Below are 18,970 nucleotides of genomic sequence, written 5' to 3'. Positions count from 1 at the left end.
TTCTATTGATTTGAGTCTTCTCCCTTTTTCTCTTGATGAGTCTGGCTAATGGTTTATCAATTTTGTTTATCTTCTCAAAGAACCAGCTTTTAGTTTTATTGATCTTTGCTATTGTCTCCATTTCTTTTTCATTTATTTCTGATCTGATCTTTATGATTTCTTTCCTTCTGCTAGCTTTGGGGTTTTTTTGTTCTTCTCTCTCTGATTGCTTTAGGTGCAAGGTTAGGTTGTTTATTCGAGATGTTTCCTGTTTCTTGATGTAGGCTTGTGTTGCTGTAAGCTTCCCTCTCAGAACTGCTTTTGCTGCATCCCATAGGTTTTGGGTCGTTGTGTCTCCATTGTCATTTGTTTCTAGGTATTTTTTGATTTCCCCTTTGATTTCTTCAGAGATCATTTCGTTATTAAGTAGTGTATTGTGTAGCCTCCATGTGTTTGTAATTTTTACAGATCTTTTCCTGTAATTGATATCTAGTCTCATAGAGTTGTGGTTGGAAAAGATACTTGATACGATTTCAATTTTCTTAAATTTACCAAGGCTTGATTTGTGACCCAAGATATGATCTATCCTGGAGAATGTTCCATGAGCACTTGAGAAAAATGTGTATTCTGTTGTTTTTGGGTGGAATGTCCTATAAATATCAATTAAGTCCATCTTGTTTAATGTACCATTTAAAGCTTGTGTTTCCTTATTTATTTTCAATTTGGATGATCTGTCCATTGGTGAAAGTGGGGTGTTAAAGTCCCCTACTATGATTGTGTTACTGTTGATTTCCCCTTTTATGGCTGTTAGTATTTGCCTTATGTATTGAGGTGCTTCTATGTTGAGTGCATAAATATTTACAATTTTTATACCTTCTTCTTGGATCGATCCCTTGATCATTTTATAGTGTCCTTCTTTGTCTCTTGTAATAGTCTTTATTTTAAAGTCTATTTTGTCTGATATGAGAATTGCTACTCCAGCTTTCTTTTGTTTTCTATTTGCATAGAATATCTTTTTCCATCCCCTCACTTTCAGTCTGTATGTGTCCCTAGGTCTGAAGTGGGTCTCTTGTAGACAGCATATATATGGGTCTTGTTTTTGTATCCCTTCAGCCAGTCTGTGTCTTTTGGTGGGAGCATTTAATCCATTTACATTTAAGGTAATTATCGATATGTATGTTCCTATTCCCATTTTCTTAAATGTTTTGGGTTTGTTATTGTAGGTGTTTTCCTTCTCTTGTGTTTCTTGCCTAGAGAAGTTCCTTTAGCATTTGTTGTAAAGCTGGTTTGGTGGTGCTGAACTCTCTCAGCTTTTGCTTGTCTGTAAAGGTTTTAATTTCTCCATCGAATCTGAATGAGATCCTTGCTGGGTAGAGTAATCTTGGCTGTAGGTTTTTCTCCTTCATCACTTTAAGTATATCCTGCCACTCCCTTCTGGCTTGCAGAGTTTCTGCTGAAAGATCAACTGTTAATCTTATGGGGAGTCCCTTGTGTGTTATTTGTTGTTTTTCCCTTGCTGCTTTTAATATGTTTTCTTTATATTTAATTTTTGACAGTTTGATTAATATGTGTCTTGGCGTGTTTCTCCTTGGTTTTATCCTGTATGGGACTCTCTGTGCTTCCAGGACTTGATTAACTATTTCCTTTCCCATATTAGGGAAGTTTTCAACTATAATCTCTTCAAATATTTTCTCAGTCCCTTTCTTTTTCTCTTCTTCTTCTGCGACCCCTATAATTCGAATGTTGGTGCGTTTAATGTTGTCCCAGAGTTTTCTGAGACTGTCCTCAATTCTTTTCATTCTTTTTTCTTTATTCTTCTCTGCAGTAGTTATTTCCACTATTTTATCTTCCAGGTCACTTACCCGTTCTCCTGCCTCTGTTATTCTGCTATTGATCCCTTCTAGAGTATTTTTAATTTTACTTATTGTGTTTTTCATCGTTGCTTGGTTCCTCTTTAGTTCTTCTATGTCCTTGTTAAATGTTTCTTGCATTTTGTCTATTCTGTTTCCAAGATTTTGGATCATCTTTACTATCATTATTCTGAATTCTTTTTCAGGTAGACTGCCTATTTCCTCTTCATTTGTTAGGTCTGGTGTGTTTTGACCCTGCTCCTTCATCTGCTGTATGTTTTTCTGTCTTCTCATTTTGCTTATCTTACTGTGTTTGGGGTCTCCTTTTCACAGACTGCAGGTTCGTAGTTCCCGTTGTTTTTGGTATCTGTCCCTAGTGGCTAAGGTTGGTTCAGTGGGTTGTGTAGGCTTCCTGGTGGAGGGAACTAGTGCCTGTGTTCTGGTGGATGAGGCTGGATCTTGTCTTTCTGGTGGGCACGTCCACGTCTGGTGGTTTGTTTTGGGGTGTCTGTGACCTTATTATGATTTTAGGCAGCCTCTCTGCTAATGGATGCGGCTCTGTTCCTGTCTTGCTAGTTGTTTGGCATAGGGTGTCCAGCACTGTAGCTTGCTGATTGTTGAGTGAAGCTGGGTCTTGATGTCGAGATGGAGATCTCTGAGAGATTTTCGCCGTTTGGTATTACGTGGAGCTGGGAGGTCTCTTGTGGACCAGTGTCCTGAAGTTGGCTCTCTCACCTCAGAGGCACAGCCCTGATGCCTGGCTGGAGCACCAAGAGCCTTTCATCCACATGGCTCAGAATAAAAGGGAGAAAAAATGGAAAGAAAGAAAGAAAGAGGATAAAATAAAATAAAATAAAGTAAAGCTATTATAATAAAAAATAAGAAAAAAATTATTAAGAAAAAATTTATTAAGAGAAATTTTTAAAAAAATTTTTAAAAATAAATTTATTAATTTTTTATAATAAAAAGTTAGGAAAAAATTAAGAAAAAAATTGTTAAGAAAAATTTTTTTAAATTTTTTAAAATAAAAAATAAGAAAAAACTTATTAAGAAAAAAATTTTTAATTTTTTAAAATAAAAAATAAGGAAAAAATTATGAAGAATAAAATTATTAAGAAAACAAAATTTTTAAGTAAAAAAAAAAACAAAAAACGGATGGACCGAACCCTAGGACAAATGGTGAAAGCAAAGCTATACAGACAAAATCTCACCCAGAAGCATATACATATACACTCACAAAAAAAAGGGAAAGGGGAAAAATTAATATATCCTGCTCCCAAAGTCCACCCCCTGAATTTGGGATGATTCGTTGTCTATTCAGGTATTCAGCAGATGCAGGTACATCACGTTGTTTGTGGAGCTTTAATCTGCTGCTTCTGAGGCTGCTGGGAGAAATTTTGCTTTCTCTTCTTTGTTCATACAGCTCCCGGGATCCAGCTTTGGATTTGGACCCGCCTCTGCGTGTAGGTCGCCTGAGGGTGTCTGTTCTTCGCTCAGACAGGACGGGGTTAAAGGAGCAGCTGCTTCCGGGGCTCTGGCTCACTCAGGCCGGGGGGAGGGAGGGGTACGGAGGAGGCGGGGCAAGCCTGTGGCAGCAGAGGCCGGCGTGATGTTACAGCAGCCCGAGGCGCACCGTTCGTTCTCCTGGGGAAGTTGTCCCTGGATCATGGGACCCTGGCAGTGGCGGGCTGCACAGGCTCCCGGGAGGGGCGGTGTGGAGAGTGACCTGTGCTCGCACACAGGCTTCTTGGTGGCAGCAGCAGCAGCCTTAGCATCTCATGCCTGTCTCTGGGGTCCGCGCTGATAGCCGCGGCTCGCCCCCATCTCTGGAGCTTGTTTAGGCGGCGCTCTTAATCCCCTCCCCTTGTGTGCCACGAAACAAAGAGGGAAGAAAAAGTCTCTTGCCCCTTCGGCAGCTCCAGCCTTTTTCCCAGACTCCCTCCCGGCTAGCTGTGGCGCACTAACCCCTTCAGGCTGTGTTCACGCCGCCAACCCCAGTCCTCTCTCAACCGAAGCCCGAGCCTCAGCTCCCAGCCCCGCCCGCCCCGGCGGGTGAGCAGACAAGCCTCTCGGGCTGGTGAGTGCTGCTCGGCACCGCTCCTCTGTGCGGGAATCTCTCCGCTTTGCCCTCCGCACCCCTGTGGCTGTGCTCTCCTCCGTGGCTCCGAATCTTCCCCCCTCTGCCACCCACAGTCTCCACCCGCGAAGGGGCTTCCTAGTGTGTGGAAACCTTTCCTCCTTCACGGCTCCCTCCCACTGGTGCGGGTCCCGTCCCTATTCTTTTGTCTGTTATTTCTTTTTTCTTTTGCCCTACCCAAGTACGTGGGGAGTTTCTTGCCTTTTGGGAGGTCTGACGTCTTCTGCCAGCGTTCAGTGGGTGTTCTGTAGGAGCAGTTCCATGTGTAGATGTATTTCTGATGTATCTGTGGGAAGGAAGGTGATCTCCGCGTCTTACTCTTCCGCCATCTTGCCCAGACCCCCTGAACCACATTATTTAACACATTTTGTATACCTTTAAATTTTACTCAGAAATTGTTTTCTTTATTGCTCTTGTTTACTGAGCTATCTACTCTCAGCCTTTGTTTGGTTATGCTATAGAAGCAAGGGGTACATAGGATACTGTTTACAGATATTTGCTACTCTTCCCTGGGCAGGATTATACTTTTCCATCCCATTGATTTCAGGCATGGCACTTGCTTTGGCCAATCAAATGTGAGTGGACGTGACATGAGTCTCTTACAAGCAGATGCTCTAAGAGCCAGTGTGTGACCATGTTCCCTCTGCACAATAACCAAAGATGTTTCAGATAGAGGCTATTTCATGAGCCTCCCAGTTCATCCCTTCAAGATGAAGAGCCACAATCAACCTGCTATTGATGCATAACATTACTGAGAAATAATCCTTTGTAATTATAAACCACAGACATTTGGGCCACTTGTTACTATAGTATAACCTAACCAGTCCTGATTGATACACTTGTAAAACTAATTCTCTGTTCAAACTTCCAAAGAATTTCTAACTCGTTCTGGTTTTAAATATAGACCATAAGCAGGAAATTAGGTAGAAACTGACCAGTGATGAAAAGATTAACCTGTGAGCAATGGAGAAACAATACATGTTTTCTGGGCAAGCTTCTGACAAAATAAATTTGATATTTTGGAGATTTAATGTCAGAGCAGTGCATAGGTATATTATAATATGGAAGACTCACTTTTGAATAGAACAGTAAATTGAGGAGTTTCTCAAATATCTGATTCTCTGCATTGGTACCAATGAGTAGTTTATGTATATTTAGATATTTTGATTATTAGTTGATATTGATACTATAAGCCAAGGCACATAAAACTAGAAAAGGAAAAGCTGACAAGCTGTGATCAACTTAACGAGTTGAATTTATAGTTCAACAAAATAATCAGTAGGTTACATATTGTACATGCCTATATTGATTTAAAGAAACCTGGTAGTAATCTCTCTTTAACTCCTCACAAAAAGAAATCACCAGGTCTGTTTCCCTCTTAAATATTTCCTTAATCTATCCCCTCTTATTCTTACCACCACTGCTTTGACTTGGGTCTTCGTCATCTCTTACTAAAGCCCCCTAATTAATCTTTGCAGTGTGGCTCTCCTCCAGGCTATGTTTATCACAATGCCTGGACAGTATTACTGAAACACAAACGTGACCATCTTATTTCCTCGCATACAACCCTTGTGGTTCAACATCTCCTAGAAGATAAGGCTCAAGCTCCTTCATGTAGCATACAAGGCCTTCCTGGAAAGGCAGCATGGCCTAGTGGTTATGAGAATGAGTTTTAGAACCAGACTGCCTGAGTTTGAAAACAGGTCTGCTCCGATTAGCTGAGTGGCCTTAACTAAATATTTACAACAGTATGTCTGTAAAAATGTTAGCTTTTATTAATATTGTATGGTTTCTCCTTTACTTCCTGTGCTTACTTTCTGACTGTTTTGCAGTTACCCAAGGGCACCTGGCAGTTTTTCATCTCTGTTCTTTAATTCCTTTGACGTTACTCATAACTCTTTCCCTCTCCCACCACCCTCACCCCCAAACTGGCTAATGCTGTCTCATCTTTTAACATTTAGTTCAACGATGGTTTTAAAACTTAAGATTAAGTGACTTATTTATCTCTTGTAAAAATAAAATACAGTGTGTGTGTGTGTGAAAAAAAAAAGATTAAGTGACTTTTCCTTGAATAGGTAGGATATTTCTTTATGATTCAATATCCATCCATATCTCTATTATTACACTTATCACATGGTATGATATTATAATGTTCCTGTATCTGTTCACCTCTATGAGACCACAGGCAACTTGAAAGCAGGAATTATGTCTCATTCATCTTTGTCCCTAGTACCGTTCCTGGTACATAATAGACATGCAATAGAAATGTTTGTTCAATATATAGAAAATTGCTAAATAAAGAAATGATTATTATTTCGCAAATCACTCTTGAACTCACTCTTTATTTTGTGGTTCAGTGTTGCTTGATCAATATCGCTGTGATAAATTTTCTTTAAAATTTATTTCCAGAGAAAGTCATTTCTCTCTTCAATTCTTAATGCTTTCTTTTATATGGCAAAGATAACCTAGTTTCCTATCTTGCTTTGATTATCTCCACTCATAAAACTAAAGTAGTGCTCTGTTCCAATAACTGAATTGGCTTAAGTGGCTAATATTTTAGTTTTCTTATATTAAATTAATAAATTGTACTTAAATTACAGGCAATTTAAAATTATTGTTTGTAGTGAGGGGAATAAATATATTGAATTTTCATGGCGTGATAAAAAGAATAAAATGGGCACATAAATGGAATTAACTGTATCTGGTGTGAGTATTGACATTATTTATAAACTTGATTCCAATTATTTGTAAATAAAGACTGTATAACTGTTTGAAATTAAATTGAAGAATCTAATAGATTATAATAATTGTGTATGGTTTATAATGATTTTGTATAATGTGTATATATAGTTTTAGTGTTAAAGGAATTGTCACTTGGAATAAAGAAGCATTGTTTTTTGTACCCAGAGTATTTTCAGCATATTTGTTTATCTAATATATTATAACCGAAGACCTGCTTTTTATAGGACATTAACAAGTGCTGGTAAAGACCTGCATGATAATTTTCTGAAGGCTCTGGCAATGAGAGAAGAAGACAATCGCAGTGGAATAGTGAGCGTGAGTACACTTCATTCAAAGGCTAAAAATGTATACCTTAAAGGCACAGTTAGTATATAATATATAGTTAGTTAATAATATAACTTTTACTACTGTCTCTGAAAGGTAATTCATGAGGGATGTAATATAGCTCTTTATTATTTATATATTATAAGAATATATGTAGAAAAAATTTATTCCAATTTACATCTGTAGAAGTAGCCAAATGGTGAAAAATGTTAGTAGTATTCTATGTATTTGTTGTGGAGAAAATGTCTGTATTTGGCAGACTGGTTGTCATCTCCAACTCTGTGCTACTCCTATGTTGAAACTTCCTGCTTCTTTTCAACCCAAGCTCCTACTACACTTCTTCAAATCATGTCATCCACTCATCCCCAAGGTTTTCCCCCACCTACCTGATTCGCGCTACCTATAGAAGATAGAGTCTGCCCTATAGTCGTCCTATCTGAGGAGGTGTGATAGAAACCACATAATGGAGAGATATGATTTTGAATCATACAAGGAGAGCATGCTCTTGCTTTATTAAAATATGTGCTAGATCAAATATTTAAAATTGCTAATATTATTTGGGATATTTGCTTTCATGCTTTGCTAATATAAGATTGGTGATAACAGTCTTCTGTAAGTCTCAAAATGTTCCAAGTTAAGGATAAGTATAGACAAATATTCATGCTGAAACTGTAATAGTGAATTACAGAAAAATAATCAGAAGTAGTACAATGAAAAATTTAGAGCAACAGAAAAATATAAGGATGTCTATTTTTACCAAAGTTTTCTCAATAAAAGAGTTGGCATTTTTCTCACTATCATGTCCCTTGAAAATTTCACATACAGATAAAATCCTCAGTGTTCTTCAGAAAGAAAAAAAAAAAAAGCATGCCTTCGTTAGAGAATTGTATAGAATGATCCTGGACTTGAAAGCAGGGAAAGTTTCTTAGTGGAAGTGGGCTGCGTGAGGTTGGAAATATGGGTGGGGACTAGACTTAGAGGACTTTGTCAGTCACAACAGAAAAGTTTGGAATTTACCTGACCATTAATATAAGGAGCAGCTAGAAAGGTAGGAAGAAAGGCAGAAAAATGTGGTGACATAGGAATCCATGGTAAGGACTTTCAAGAAGGAACAAACGATCATCAGTGATCAAGCAGGATAAGAACTGAAAAAGGATCTGTTGTATTTGGGAACATGCACATTTAAAAGAAAAAAAAAATTTGACATGAACAAATTCCATTCATAGGAAGGATAGAAGTAAGGTTTCTTAGGGTTGAAAAAAAAATGGCCCATGGTTAAACAGTAGCATCAACAAACACAAACAGCGTTAGAGACGCTAGGCCCATGTTTTTTTTTACTGCAATGGTGTACTTCCTCTCAAAAATGTCTTTTTAACCTTTCTATCCTATTGGTATTTCCTTTAACAATGAATGATGACATCATCCACTCATTTACCCAGATCGGAAGTATGTAAGTTATAATAAACTTTTTTTTTAAAGTCTTTATTGAATTTGTTACAATATTGCTTCTGTTTTTTATATTTCGGTTTTTTGGCCACGAGGCACGTGGGATCTAGCTCCCCGACCAGGGATCGAACCTGCACCCCCTGCATTGGAGGTGAAGTCTTAACCACTGGCCCGCTGGGGAAATCCCATAATAAACTCTTTATTCTCTCATCTAGATTCAAACACCCATCATATCTTAAATATATTACTCTAACAGCCTCCTAAATGATACACCTGTGTATTTTCTTGGCTGACTCCCATCCATTTTCCAATTACTCAACATATATTTCTTGTGTACCTGCTCAAGCCTGGAACTGTTTTAGTCGCTGGGACACTGGCGCACTGCAGAATCTATGACCTTAAAGTGTTTATATTTTAGAGAGGGAGATAAAAAATTAGTAAACAAAATAAAAATGGAACAATTAATTTCAGCTCTGTATAGGTGCTATGAAGAACATAGAATTAGAATATGGAATATAGAGAGATTGAATAGACAGTGGTCGGTTGCTTTATGTACTGTATACAGGAAAAATTACTTTAAGGAGGTGACATCTGTTGAGACTTGAATGAAATGAGGAAGATAGCCATGGAATTTGAAGGGTGAGATACCCCAAAGAGATAAATATTTGAGAGGGAGAGATATCCCAAGAAGAAGGAACATGTATTAAAATCTCCTGAGATAACAGCAATCATGGCATATTCAAGAGATGGTAAGAAGACCAGAATAGCTGGAAGGCAGCTATTGAACGGAATTAGAAAGACAGATGAGATCAGAGAGGAGGTCAGCAGCCAGCATGTAGGTTTTAAGGAATTTTGATTTTATTCTTTTTAAATTTTTATATTTATTCTTTTATTATTGTGATAGAAAGTTGATGGACAGATGATCTTTAGCAGAGAAGTGACCCGATCTGGTTTACACTTTAGAAAGATTGATCTCATTGTTGCTGTGTGGGGTAGGAGAATGTGATGAATAAGTCTAGAGCCAGAAGCAAGGAGATATGTTAGGGAGCTCTTGTAATCAACCAGCAAGAGATGAAACTCTCAAAACAGCATGGTTGTAGTTGAGATGGAGGGAAGTTACTGAATTGTGTCTATGTTTTGGAGGCAAAGCAGACAGGACTCACTGATGGATTGGATGTGGAATATTAAAAAAGAGGAAATTAGGATGACTTCTAGGTTTTTAGTTTGAACAGGTGGAGATGATGGTGGCACTTACTGTGACAGGGAAACTTATTTCAGGAATCAATAATGAAGTAGCTCTGTTTTGGCTATATTAATTTTGTGATGCCTATTAAATATCCAAGTGGAGAAGTTGATTGGTTATTTACATATATTGGTTTGGAACTTGGGAGAAGTTTTGGCTAGGATATAAATCTGAAAGCTATCAACATCTAAGTGGTATGTAAAGTCATGGGCTTGCAAAAGTTTACCAGGCAGAGAGTGTGGGTAGAGAGAGTGAGGTTCTATGACAGATTTTTAGGACACTCCAACATTTTGAGATCTGAAATGTGTGAAAGAACTAGCTAAGGAACCTGAGAAGTAACAGGTAGGAGAAAAATCAGGTGAGAGCCATGCTATAGACATGGGAAAAGAAAAAATTTCAAAGGCAGGAATGCTAACCATGTCAAATGCTGCTGAGAGGTTAAATAAGATGATCAATTAGTTTCTCATGGCTGCCATAACAAGTTATCACAAACTGAGTGGCTTGAAACAACAGAAATTTGTTCTCTCACAGTTCTTCTGGAGGCCAGAAGTCTGAAATCAAGGTGTCAGCGGAACCATTCTGAAGCGTCTAGGGGAGACTCTATTCCATGCCTTTCCCTTAGCTTCTGGTGTGTCTGAGTCATTGGTGTTCTTTGGTTTGTAGAGACATCACTCTAACCTCTGCCTCCATCATCACGTGGCATTCTCCTTATGTATCTGTGTCTCTGTCTTCTTTTCTTATAAAGACACCAGTCATTGGATTAGCACCCCCTCCCCTGGTTGAATATGACTTAATATTAATTCCATTACATCTACAAAGAGCCTATTTCCAAATAAGGTTATTTTCACAGGTACCAAGTGTTAAGATCTCAACATATCTTTTGGAGATGGGGGGGACATACAAATGATGAAAAGTTTGCTATTGTTTTTGGCTAGGTAAATATCATTGAATATGTTGATGAGGGCTGTTTCAGTGGAGGGCTGTGGTTAAATGTCTTGTTGGAGTATGTATAGAAAAGAAGAAAGTGTGTAAGTGAAGATAAGAGGTCAACTGTTTTTGAGGATTTTTGCAGTGAAGTCTAACTTAGACCTTGAATGACAGCTGGTACAGGGCTGGGGGTCTAGGAAGTTTGTTTTAAGATGGATAATATTAACCAAGTTTATGTTAACGGGAATGACCCAGTAGAGAGAGGGATATTGATGGCACAGTGGACAAAGGGGATCTTTGCTGGGATTCAGAGCACCAGGAAAGGGTTTGTCTCTGAGAGGGGCAGAAGCCACTAGCAGGAGGGAAGAAAGAGTATATAGGCACATCTGCCAAATAGGTTGGTGGATTTAGATTTGGGAAGATGAGATAGCTCTGCTGTGAGTTTATTTTTTTCTACATTGCTGCTCCAAATGACCTTTAATTACATTGTTATGGTTTTTCTCCCCTTAGAAAATATAAATTTAACTTTTTTTGAGTCATTTAATGTTGGGTAGGTTGTCATTGATTTGGAAACAAGCGTCTTTTTTAGATTCATAGCTTGCTTGGTGACTTTGAAAATAATATATGGTCATTTATTTGGGCCTTTGAATTTGTGATACTATTATAATCAGCAGACTACATATCATTGTATCAAGGGTGGCATTTAAGACTTAATTTTCTATATCCTAGTCTTGTCTTAATGAAGACTCCAAATAGTTTTAGAGCAAACAATTTACAACAGAATACAACATATTTTAGAAAGATCTAATTATTAGGATCATGGGCTTACTTTAAAAGCCATTTACTAACTGGATATGCTTTTTAAAAAGTAGTCCTATAAAATATACAATATTCATGAGATTTGAATCTATATTAATTTAATGTCAGCAGAAATTATATGTGAATTTTATGAGGTCTGAACTCTCTGAGGGAAATGACTATTTCCTGAGCATTGAGATTTCTCTACATAATGTGTAGGTGCAAAATAAATGGAGAACTTCAACCCAGAGGCACATTTGTTACTCTTTTTGATCCATCTTATTGAAAGTACATACTAGAAAAAATTATGTTAGAGTTTTAGAACTGATGTAGTTGAATTGACCTCCATGGCCTAATAAGGTTTGAAGGGCTAATTTCATAGCAATTTTCCTAGGTAATTTTCTTTAAATGTAGCTAGGAAGTTAGAAGAAGATTGGATTTACTTTCCCACACTCATAACTTTTTATTTTATTTTTAAGTTTGGTGATCCCAGGTTTCAAATGCTATTTAGTGTAATTGGATCTTGTTCTGAGTGTCCTCTTTCTCCCTCTGGTCAACTAATTGCAAATGTGATTTATTAGTTTTCTCCACTTAGGCTTTGAATTTACTCTGCTATAGAGCCTGGAGCTTAGGAAAACAGCACTCCTCTCTGTCTCCCATCTCCAGGGGCCTCCACCCTAATATTTTCAATGTGCAAGTTATAGGATTATTTGCTTATTATATACATTTATACCATTCCCACAAAGCTGCTGCTTGGGTGTGTAGTCTTGGGCTATGCCCTGGGAGAGAATAGGGTTTTATGAAAATTAGAAATTTATATAGCTGCTATTTAAAGAATAAAAATTCTTGAAAATATACTTCCTTTAAAGCTTTCAGTGGCTCAGTGGGTCAGATGTTCTAGATATAGATATTGTTTAGATAAGTCCCTTTTTTAAGAAGCTTGTAGTAAGCCAGAGGTAACTCAATTTAATTCAAGAATTAGTATTATTTCATGATTACCTCTGAATTTTGTATATAGTGTATACAAAATAATGTGTATGTATAATATATGAATATGTATATATAACATATATATACACATATACAAGCATATATATATGTATGTATAAGTACACATTTCTTTTTTTACATCTTTTCCAAAATACTCTGTTTTAAATTACTATGATGCTCCATGCATTTTGTTTAAACAAAACATTGAGCCTTATGTGTAATTCATGTACAAAAATGTTTGAAAGGATTAATTGTGTAGTACTTCAAATGACAGCTACAATGAGTATTTTTTCCTAGTAATATAACTATTTAATTTTATTTCAAATGTGAGCTATTCATGTAAGAAAACATTTCTACCTCATGACTCATGTATTTCAGATTTAAAACTTTTTAAAAGACTAAAATGACTAGCCATTTTCTTCTCATTGGTAAGCAGATTTGTTTCCTGGGAAAGCATAGTTTTCTGATTGCTCATTCTATGAAGTGTTTAACACTGCCACCACAATGAGCCATTTATTAAGTGTATGTTTATAACAAGTGCTTGGAAAAGCACATTAAACAGGTCTGGTTCTAGATATCCAGAAACTCAGATCAGAGGCAAATCATAGTGATGCTAGTGGACATAAAAATATTCACAGAGAACTGAACACATTGTGTGAACATATGAGATAGTGCAAAATGCATTTTCTCAGAAAAATCAGTGGAAATGTTAAATAATTAAATATTTAAATGAGAGTGAGATTAAAGGTAATTTTTTTTTTTTACAATTTCCAGAAATGTCTTAATAGAAATTGTTGAATTACAGAGGATGCTTGAATGAAGATGTTACATCCTGAGAGCATTCCATGTTCATGATAGAGGCTAAGGAAAATATTTGAGGTCAAGATGTGATGATTGTATAAAGAAAAGACTAGATAGAAAACAGAGTGAAGAGGTAAAATGAGTTCTTCCGAGACAGTAGTTTCCAATTTCTTTCTAAACTGCTCTGAATTTTTTATATAGTTGATTAATCTTTTTTTCTCTCCTATCTTGGTGTCTATGACATGATTATCTTATAGTTTTCCAACTTTCTTCTGACTTTGATTTCAGTCTCTTTCTTGGGCTGACCACCATATACCTCCATTTGACCTGCATCTCTTCCACTATACACATTTTCCCTTGGTGAATCACCCAGACCCATGAACTCACTAACTGTATGCTTCTTGCTACCAAAACAGAGGCTTAGCTCTTTGCTGTCCATCTATTTATTAATTTATTCACTTATTTAGTAAATTGTGATAACTGGTTCTGTACAAGGCATTGTATGAGCTTCTGGGGATACAGTGGACAGCAAGTGCCTTACAGAGCTTAGAGTTGCTTGGAAAAGAAAGTGTATGATCAAGTAAACATACAGATAAAGTAAAATTGCAACTGTGACAAGTGCTATGAATGAAAAACACAAAAAGTTCTGATTGCGTTTAAGTAGGTTGCGAGATGATATGATCAGATTTTTAGACAAAAAAATCAGTGTGCTATCAATATAGAGAATAATTTATAGAAAGCATAAAGCAGATGCTTTATTTTTTGCAATGCAATAAATGCATTGCAAAATCTGATAAGAGAAGATGAGATGGTAGCCTGGACGAGAAAGATGATAGGGAAGATAAAGAAGATTTGAGAGTTATTTAGAAGGTAAACTGGGCAGGAATTGGTGACAGGATATGGCTAAGGAGGGGGCTGAGGCAAAGGGAGTGGCCATGGATAATTGGCCTTCACAGCTGGATAGAAGGTGCTGCTACTCTTTGAGACATGGGGCAGTGAAAGATAGGGGAATGGGGTACAGAGATCATGGGTCTGATTTTGGACATACTGAGTTTGAGTTGTCTTTGATGAAAGAAGTTGTTGAGGTGTTAAGTAGAGAGCTGGAGAAGAAGATCTAAACTCTATTCCAATGTTTATCTCCACATTGCTATACCTCAGATACTTACATTTAATCTATAGCTAATTCAAATTTCTGTTCCTCTTCTGTTCCTCAGTTATCACACCCATTTGGTGACCAAACCTGGTCAACTCTACCTTGTAAATATGTCTCAAATAAATGTGGGAGAGGTGACAAGAAAGCCAAAGCGGTGGGCGACAGACAGCTCGGAGGGCTCTGTTGTGCTGTGCTCAGTACCGTGGGTAATGCCCTGAAGATGATGGCTATCCATGAAAGAATTTAGACAAATGGTCCATGTGATCCAATGTGTATTTTAAGAGTATATCGGGGGCAGGATGTAAGGAAAAGCATGTGTCTATGGAGATAGGAGATGAGATATGAGACAGGGAGATCAACTGAGAGGACACTGTAACATTTCAGATAGATAATAAAAGGCTGGGATAAAGAAATGACAGAATGAGTGGTGGGAAAGGATGGATATGTGTAATTCAGGAGATAACTTTGTTTTTTTGATAAGGAAATGGTGAGAGGAAGTTTTGAATACTGTTTATGCATTTCAGTTTGGGGGATTCAATGGAGCATATAAACAGCTGACAATAATTTTATTTATGGGAAGAGAAGTGTGATCCTGGCTTTAGAGGATTTAGTGTAGTTTTAGAGAAGTTGGAGTAGATAGTAACTAGTCTAAAGTTCCAGATTTACTATTTACCCAGTATTACAAATTTCTAAAGGACTATGCTAGTTTTCCCTAAACCACAATATCCTGCTCTGTAATGTAGAGATTAAAAGGATACCCTCATCCTAATACTGACTGAGTATTGAAAAGAAAATAAAGGTTAAACACTTGGCACACTGCATGATACATGACAAGTATTTAATAAATAATGTGGACCAGTCCCTCCCATCAGGAAACTTGCTCAAGCCGCTTAGATAGCCTCATCCACCAGAGGGCAGACAGCAGAAACAAGAAGAACTACAATCCTGCAGCCTGTGGGGAAAAAAATCACATTCACAGAAAGATAGACAAGATGAAAAGGCAGAGGGCTATGTACCAGATGAAGGAACAAGATAAAACCCCAGTAAAACAACTAAATGAAGTGGAGATAGGCAAACTTCCAGAAAAAGAATTCAGAATAATGATAGTGAAGATGATCCAGGACCTCGGAAAAAGAATGGAAGCAAAGATCAAGAAGATGCAAGAAATGTTTAACAAAGACCTAGAAGAATTAAAGAACAAACACCTAGAAGAGTTAAAGAACAAACAGAGATGACAAAACAATAACTGAAATGAAAAATACACTAGAAGGAATCAATAGCAGAACTGAGGCAGAAGAACAGATAAGTGACCTGGAAGACAGAATGGTGGAATTCACTGCCATGGAACAGAATAAACAAAAAGAATGAAAAGAAATGAGACAGCATAAGAGACCTCTGGAACAACATTAAACACAACAACATTCACATTATAGGGGTCCCAGAAGGAGAAGAGAGAGAGAAAGGACCCAAGAGAATATTTGAAGAGATTATAGTCGAAAATTTCCCTAACATGGGAAAGGAAATAGCCACCCAAGTCTAGGAAGCACAGAGAGTCCCAGGAAGGATAAACCCAAGGAGGAACACGCTGAGACACATAGTAATCAAATCGACAAAAATTAAAGACAAAGAAAAATTATTGAAAGCAACAAGGGAAAAATGGCAAATAATATACAAGGGAACTCCCATAAGGTTAACAGCTGATTTCTCAGTGGAAACTCTAAAAGCCAGAAGGGAGTGACATGACATATTTAAAGTGATGAAAAGGAGGAACCTACAGCCAAGATTACTCTACCTGGCAAGGATCTCATTCAGATTCGATGGAGAAATCAAAAGCTTTACAGACAAGCAAAAGCTAAGAGAATTCAGCACCACCAAACCAGCTCTACAACAAATGCTAATGGAACTTCTCTAAGTGGGAAACACAAGAGAAGAAAAAGACCTACAAAAACAAACCCCCCAAAATTGAAAAAATGGTAATAGGAACATACATATCAATAATTACCTTAAACGTGAATGGAATAAATGCTCCAACCAAAAGACACAGGCTTGCTGAATGAATACAAAAACAAGACCCATATATACGCTGTCTATAAGAGACCCACTTCAGACCTCGGGGCACATAGAGACTGAAAGTGAGGGGATGGAAAAAGATATTCCATGCAAATTGAAATCAAAAGAGAGCTGGAGTAGCAATACTCATATCAGATAAAATAGACGTTAAAATAAAGAATGTTACAACAGAAAAGGAAGGACACTACATAATGATCAAGGGATCAATCAAGGAAGAAGATATAACAATTATAAATATATATGCACCCAACATAGGAGCACCTCAATACATAAGGCAACTGCTAACAGCTATAAAAGAGGAAATCAACAGTAATACAATAATAGTGGGGGACTTTAACACCTCACTTACACCAATGGAAAGATCATCCAAAATGAAAATAAATAAGGAAACAGAAGCTTTAAATGACACAATAGACCAGATAGATTTAATTGATATTTATAGGACATTCTATCCAAAAACAGCAGATTACACGTTCTTCTCAAGTGTGCACAGAGCATTCTCCAGGATAGATCACATCTCGGGTCACAAATCAAGCCTCAGTAAATTAAAGAAAATTGAAATCATATGAAGCATCTTTTCTGAACACAACACTATGAGATTAGAAATAAATTACAGGGAAAAAAACGTAAAAAACACAAACATATGGAGGCTAAACAATACGTGAGTAAACAACAAAGAGATCACTGAAGAAATCAAAGAGGAAATCAAAAAATACCTGGAGACAAATGACAATGAAAACACAATGATCCAAAACCTATGGGATGCAGCAAAAGCAGTTCTAAGAGGGAAGTGTATAGCAATGCCAGCCTACCTCAAGAAACAAGAAAAATCTCAAATAAACAATCTAACCTTACACCTAAAGGAACTAGAGAAAGAAGAACAAACAAAACCCAAAGTTAGCAGAAGGAAAGAAATCATAAAGATCAGAGCGGAAATAAATGAAATAGAAACAAAGAAAACAATAGCAAAGATCAGTAAATCTAAAAGCTTGTTCTTTGGGAAGATAAACAAAATTGATAAACCATTAGCCAGACTCATCAAGAAAAAGAGGGAGAGGACTCAAATCAATGAAATTAGAAATGAAAAAGGAGAAGTTACAACAGACACCGCAGAAATAGAAACCATCCTAAGAGACTACTACAAGCAACTCTATGCCAATAAAATGGACAACCTGGAAGAAGTGGACAAATTCTTAGAAAGGTATAACCTTCCAAGACTGAACCAGGAAGAAATAGAAAATATGAACAGACCAATCACAAGTAATGAAATTGAAACTGTGATTAACAGTCTTCCAACCAGCAAAAGTCCAGGACCAGATGGCTTCACAGGTGAATTCTACCAAACATTTAGAGAAGAGCTAACACCTATCCTTCTCAAACTCTTCCAAAAAATTGCAGAGGAAAGAACACTCCCAAACTCATTCTATGAGGCCACCATCACCCTGATAACAAAACCAGACAAAGATACTACAAAAAAAGAAAATTACAAACCAATATCACTGATGAATATAGATGTAAAAATCCTCAACAAAATACTAACAGAATCCAACAACACATTAAAGGGATCATACACCATGATCAAGTGGGATTTATCCCAGGGATGCAAGGATTCTTCAATATACACAAATCAATCAATGTGATACACCATATGAACAAACTGAAGAAGAAAAAGCATATGATCATCTCAATAGAAGCAGAAAAAGCTTTTGGCAAAATTCAATACCGATTTATGATAAAACCTCTCCAGAAAGTGGGCATAGAGTGAACCTACCTCAACATAATAAAGGCCATATATGACAAACCCACAGCAAACACCATTCTCAATGGTGAAAAACTGAAAGCATTTCCTCTAAGATCAGGAACAAGACAAGGATGTCCACGCTCACCACTATTATTCAACATAGTTTTGGATGTCCTAGCCTTGGCAATCAGAGAAGAAAAAGAAATAAAAGGAATACAAATTGGAAAAGAAGAAGTAAAACTGTCACTGTTTGCAGGTGACATGTTACTATACATAGATAATCCTAAAGATGCCACCAGAAAACTACTAGTGCTAGTCAATGAATTTGGTAAAGTAGCAGGATACAAAATTAATGCACAGAAATCTCTTGCATTCCTATACACTAATGATGAAAAATCTGAAAGAGAAATTAAGGAAACAGTCCCATTTACAATTGCAACAAAAAGAATAAAATACCTAGGAATAAACCTACCTAGGGAGACAAAAGACCTGTATGCAGAAAACTATAAGACAGTGATGAAAGAAATTAAAGATGATACCAACAGATGGAGAGATATACCATGTTCTTGGATTGGAAGAATAAATATTCTGAAAATGACTAAACTACCCAAAGCAATCTACAGATTCAATGTAATCCCTATCAAATTACCAATGGCATTTTTTACAGAACTAGAACAAAAAATCTTATATTTTGTATGGAGACACTAAAACCCCGAATAGCCAAAGTGGTTTTGAGGGGAACAAACGGAGCTGGGGGAATCAGACTCCC

The 18,970-nt window shown here is 37.0% G+C and overlaps 1 protein-coding gene across 1 annotated transcript in view; it reads left to right on the top strand.

Annotated features, from left to right (window-relative positions):
- Positions 1-18,970, top strand: part of CFAP299 (cilia and flagella associated protein 299) — a 601,825-nt gene that overhangs the window by 223,957 nt on the left and 358,898 nt on the right. The window contains exon 3 of the mRNA XM_007165606.2: positions 6,933-7,023. Within this exon, the coding sequence (XP_007165668.2) occupies positions 6,933-7,023 (91 nt within the window). The remainder of the gene's footprint in view (positions 1-6,932; positions 7,024-18,970) is intronic.

The sequence above is a fragment of the Balaenoptera acutorostrata genome, chromosome 5 (genome assembly GCF_949987535.1).
Source record: "Balaenoptera acutorostrata chromosome 5, mBalAcu1.1, whole genome shotgun sequence".
NCBI classification, from domain to species: Eukaryota; Metazoa; Chordata; class Mammalia; order Artiodactyla; family Balaenopteridae; genus Balaenoptera; species Balaenoptera acutorostrata.
This window is presented reverse-complemented; position numbering and strand designations above follow the sequence as displayed.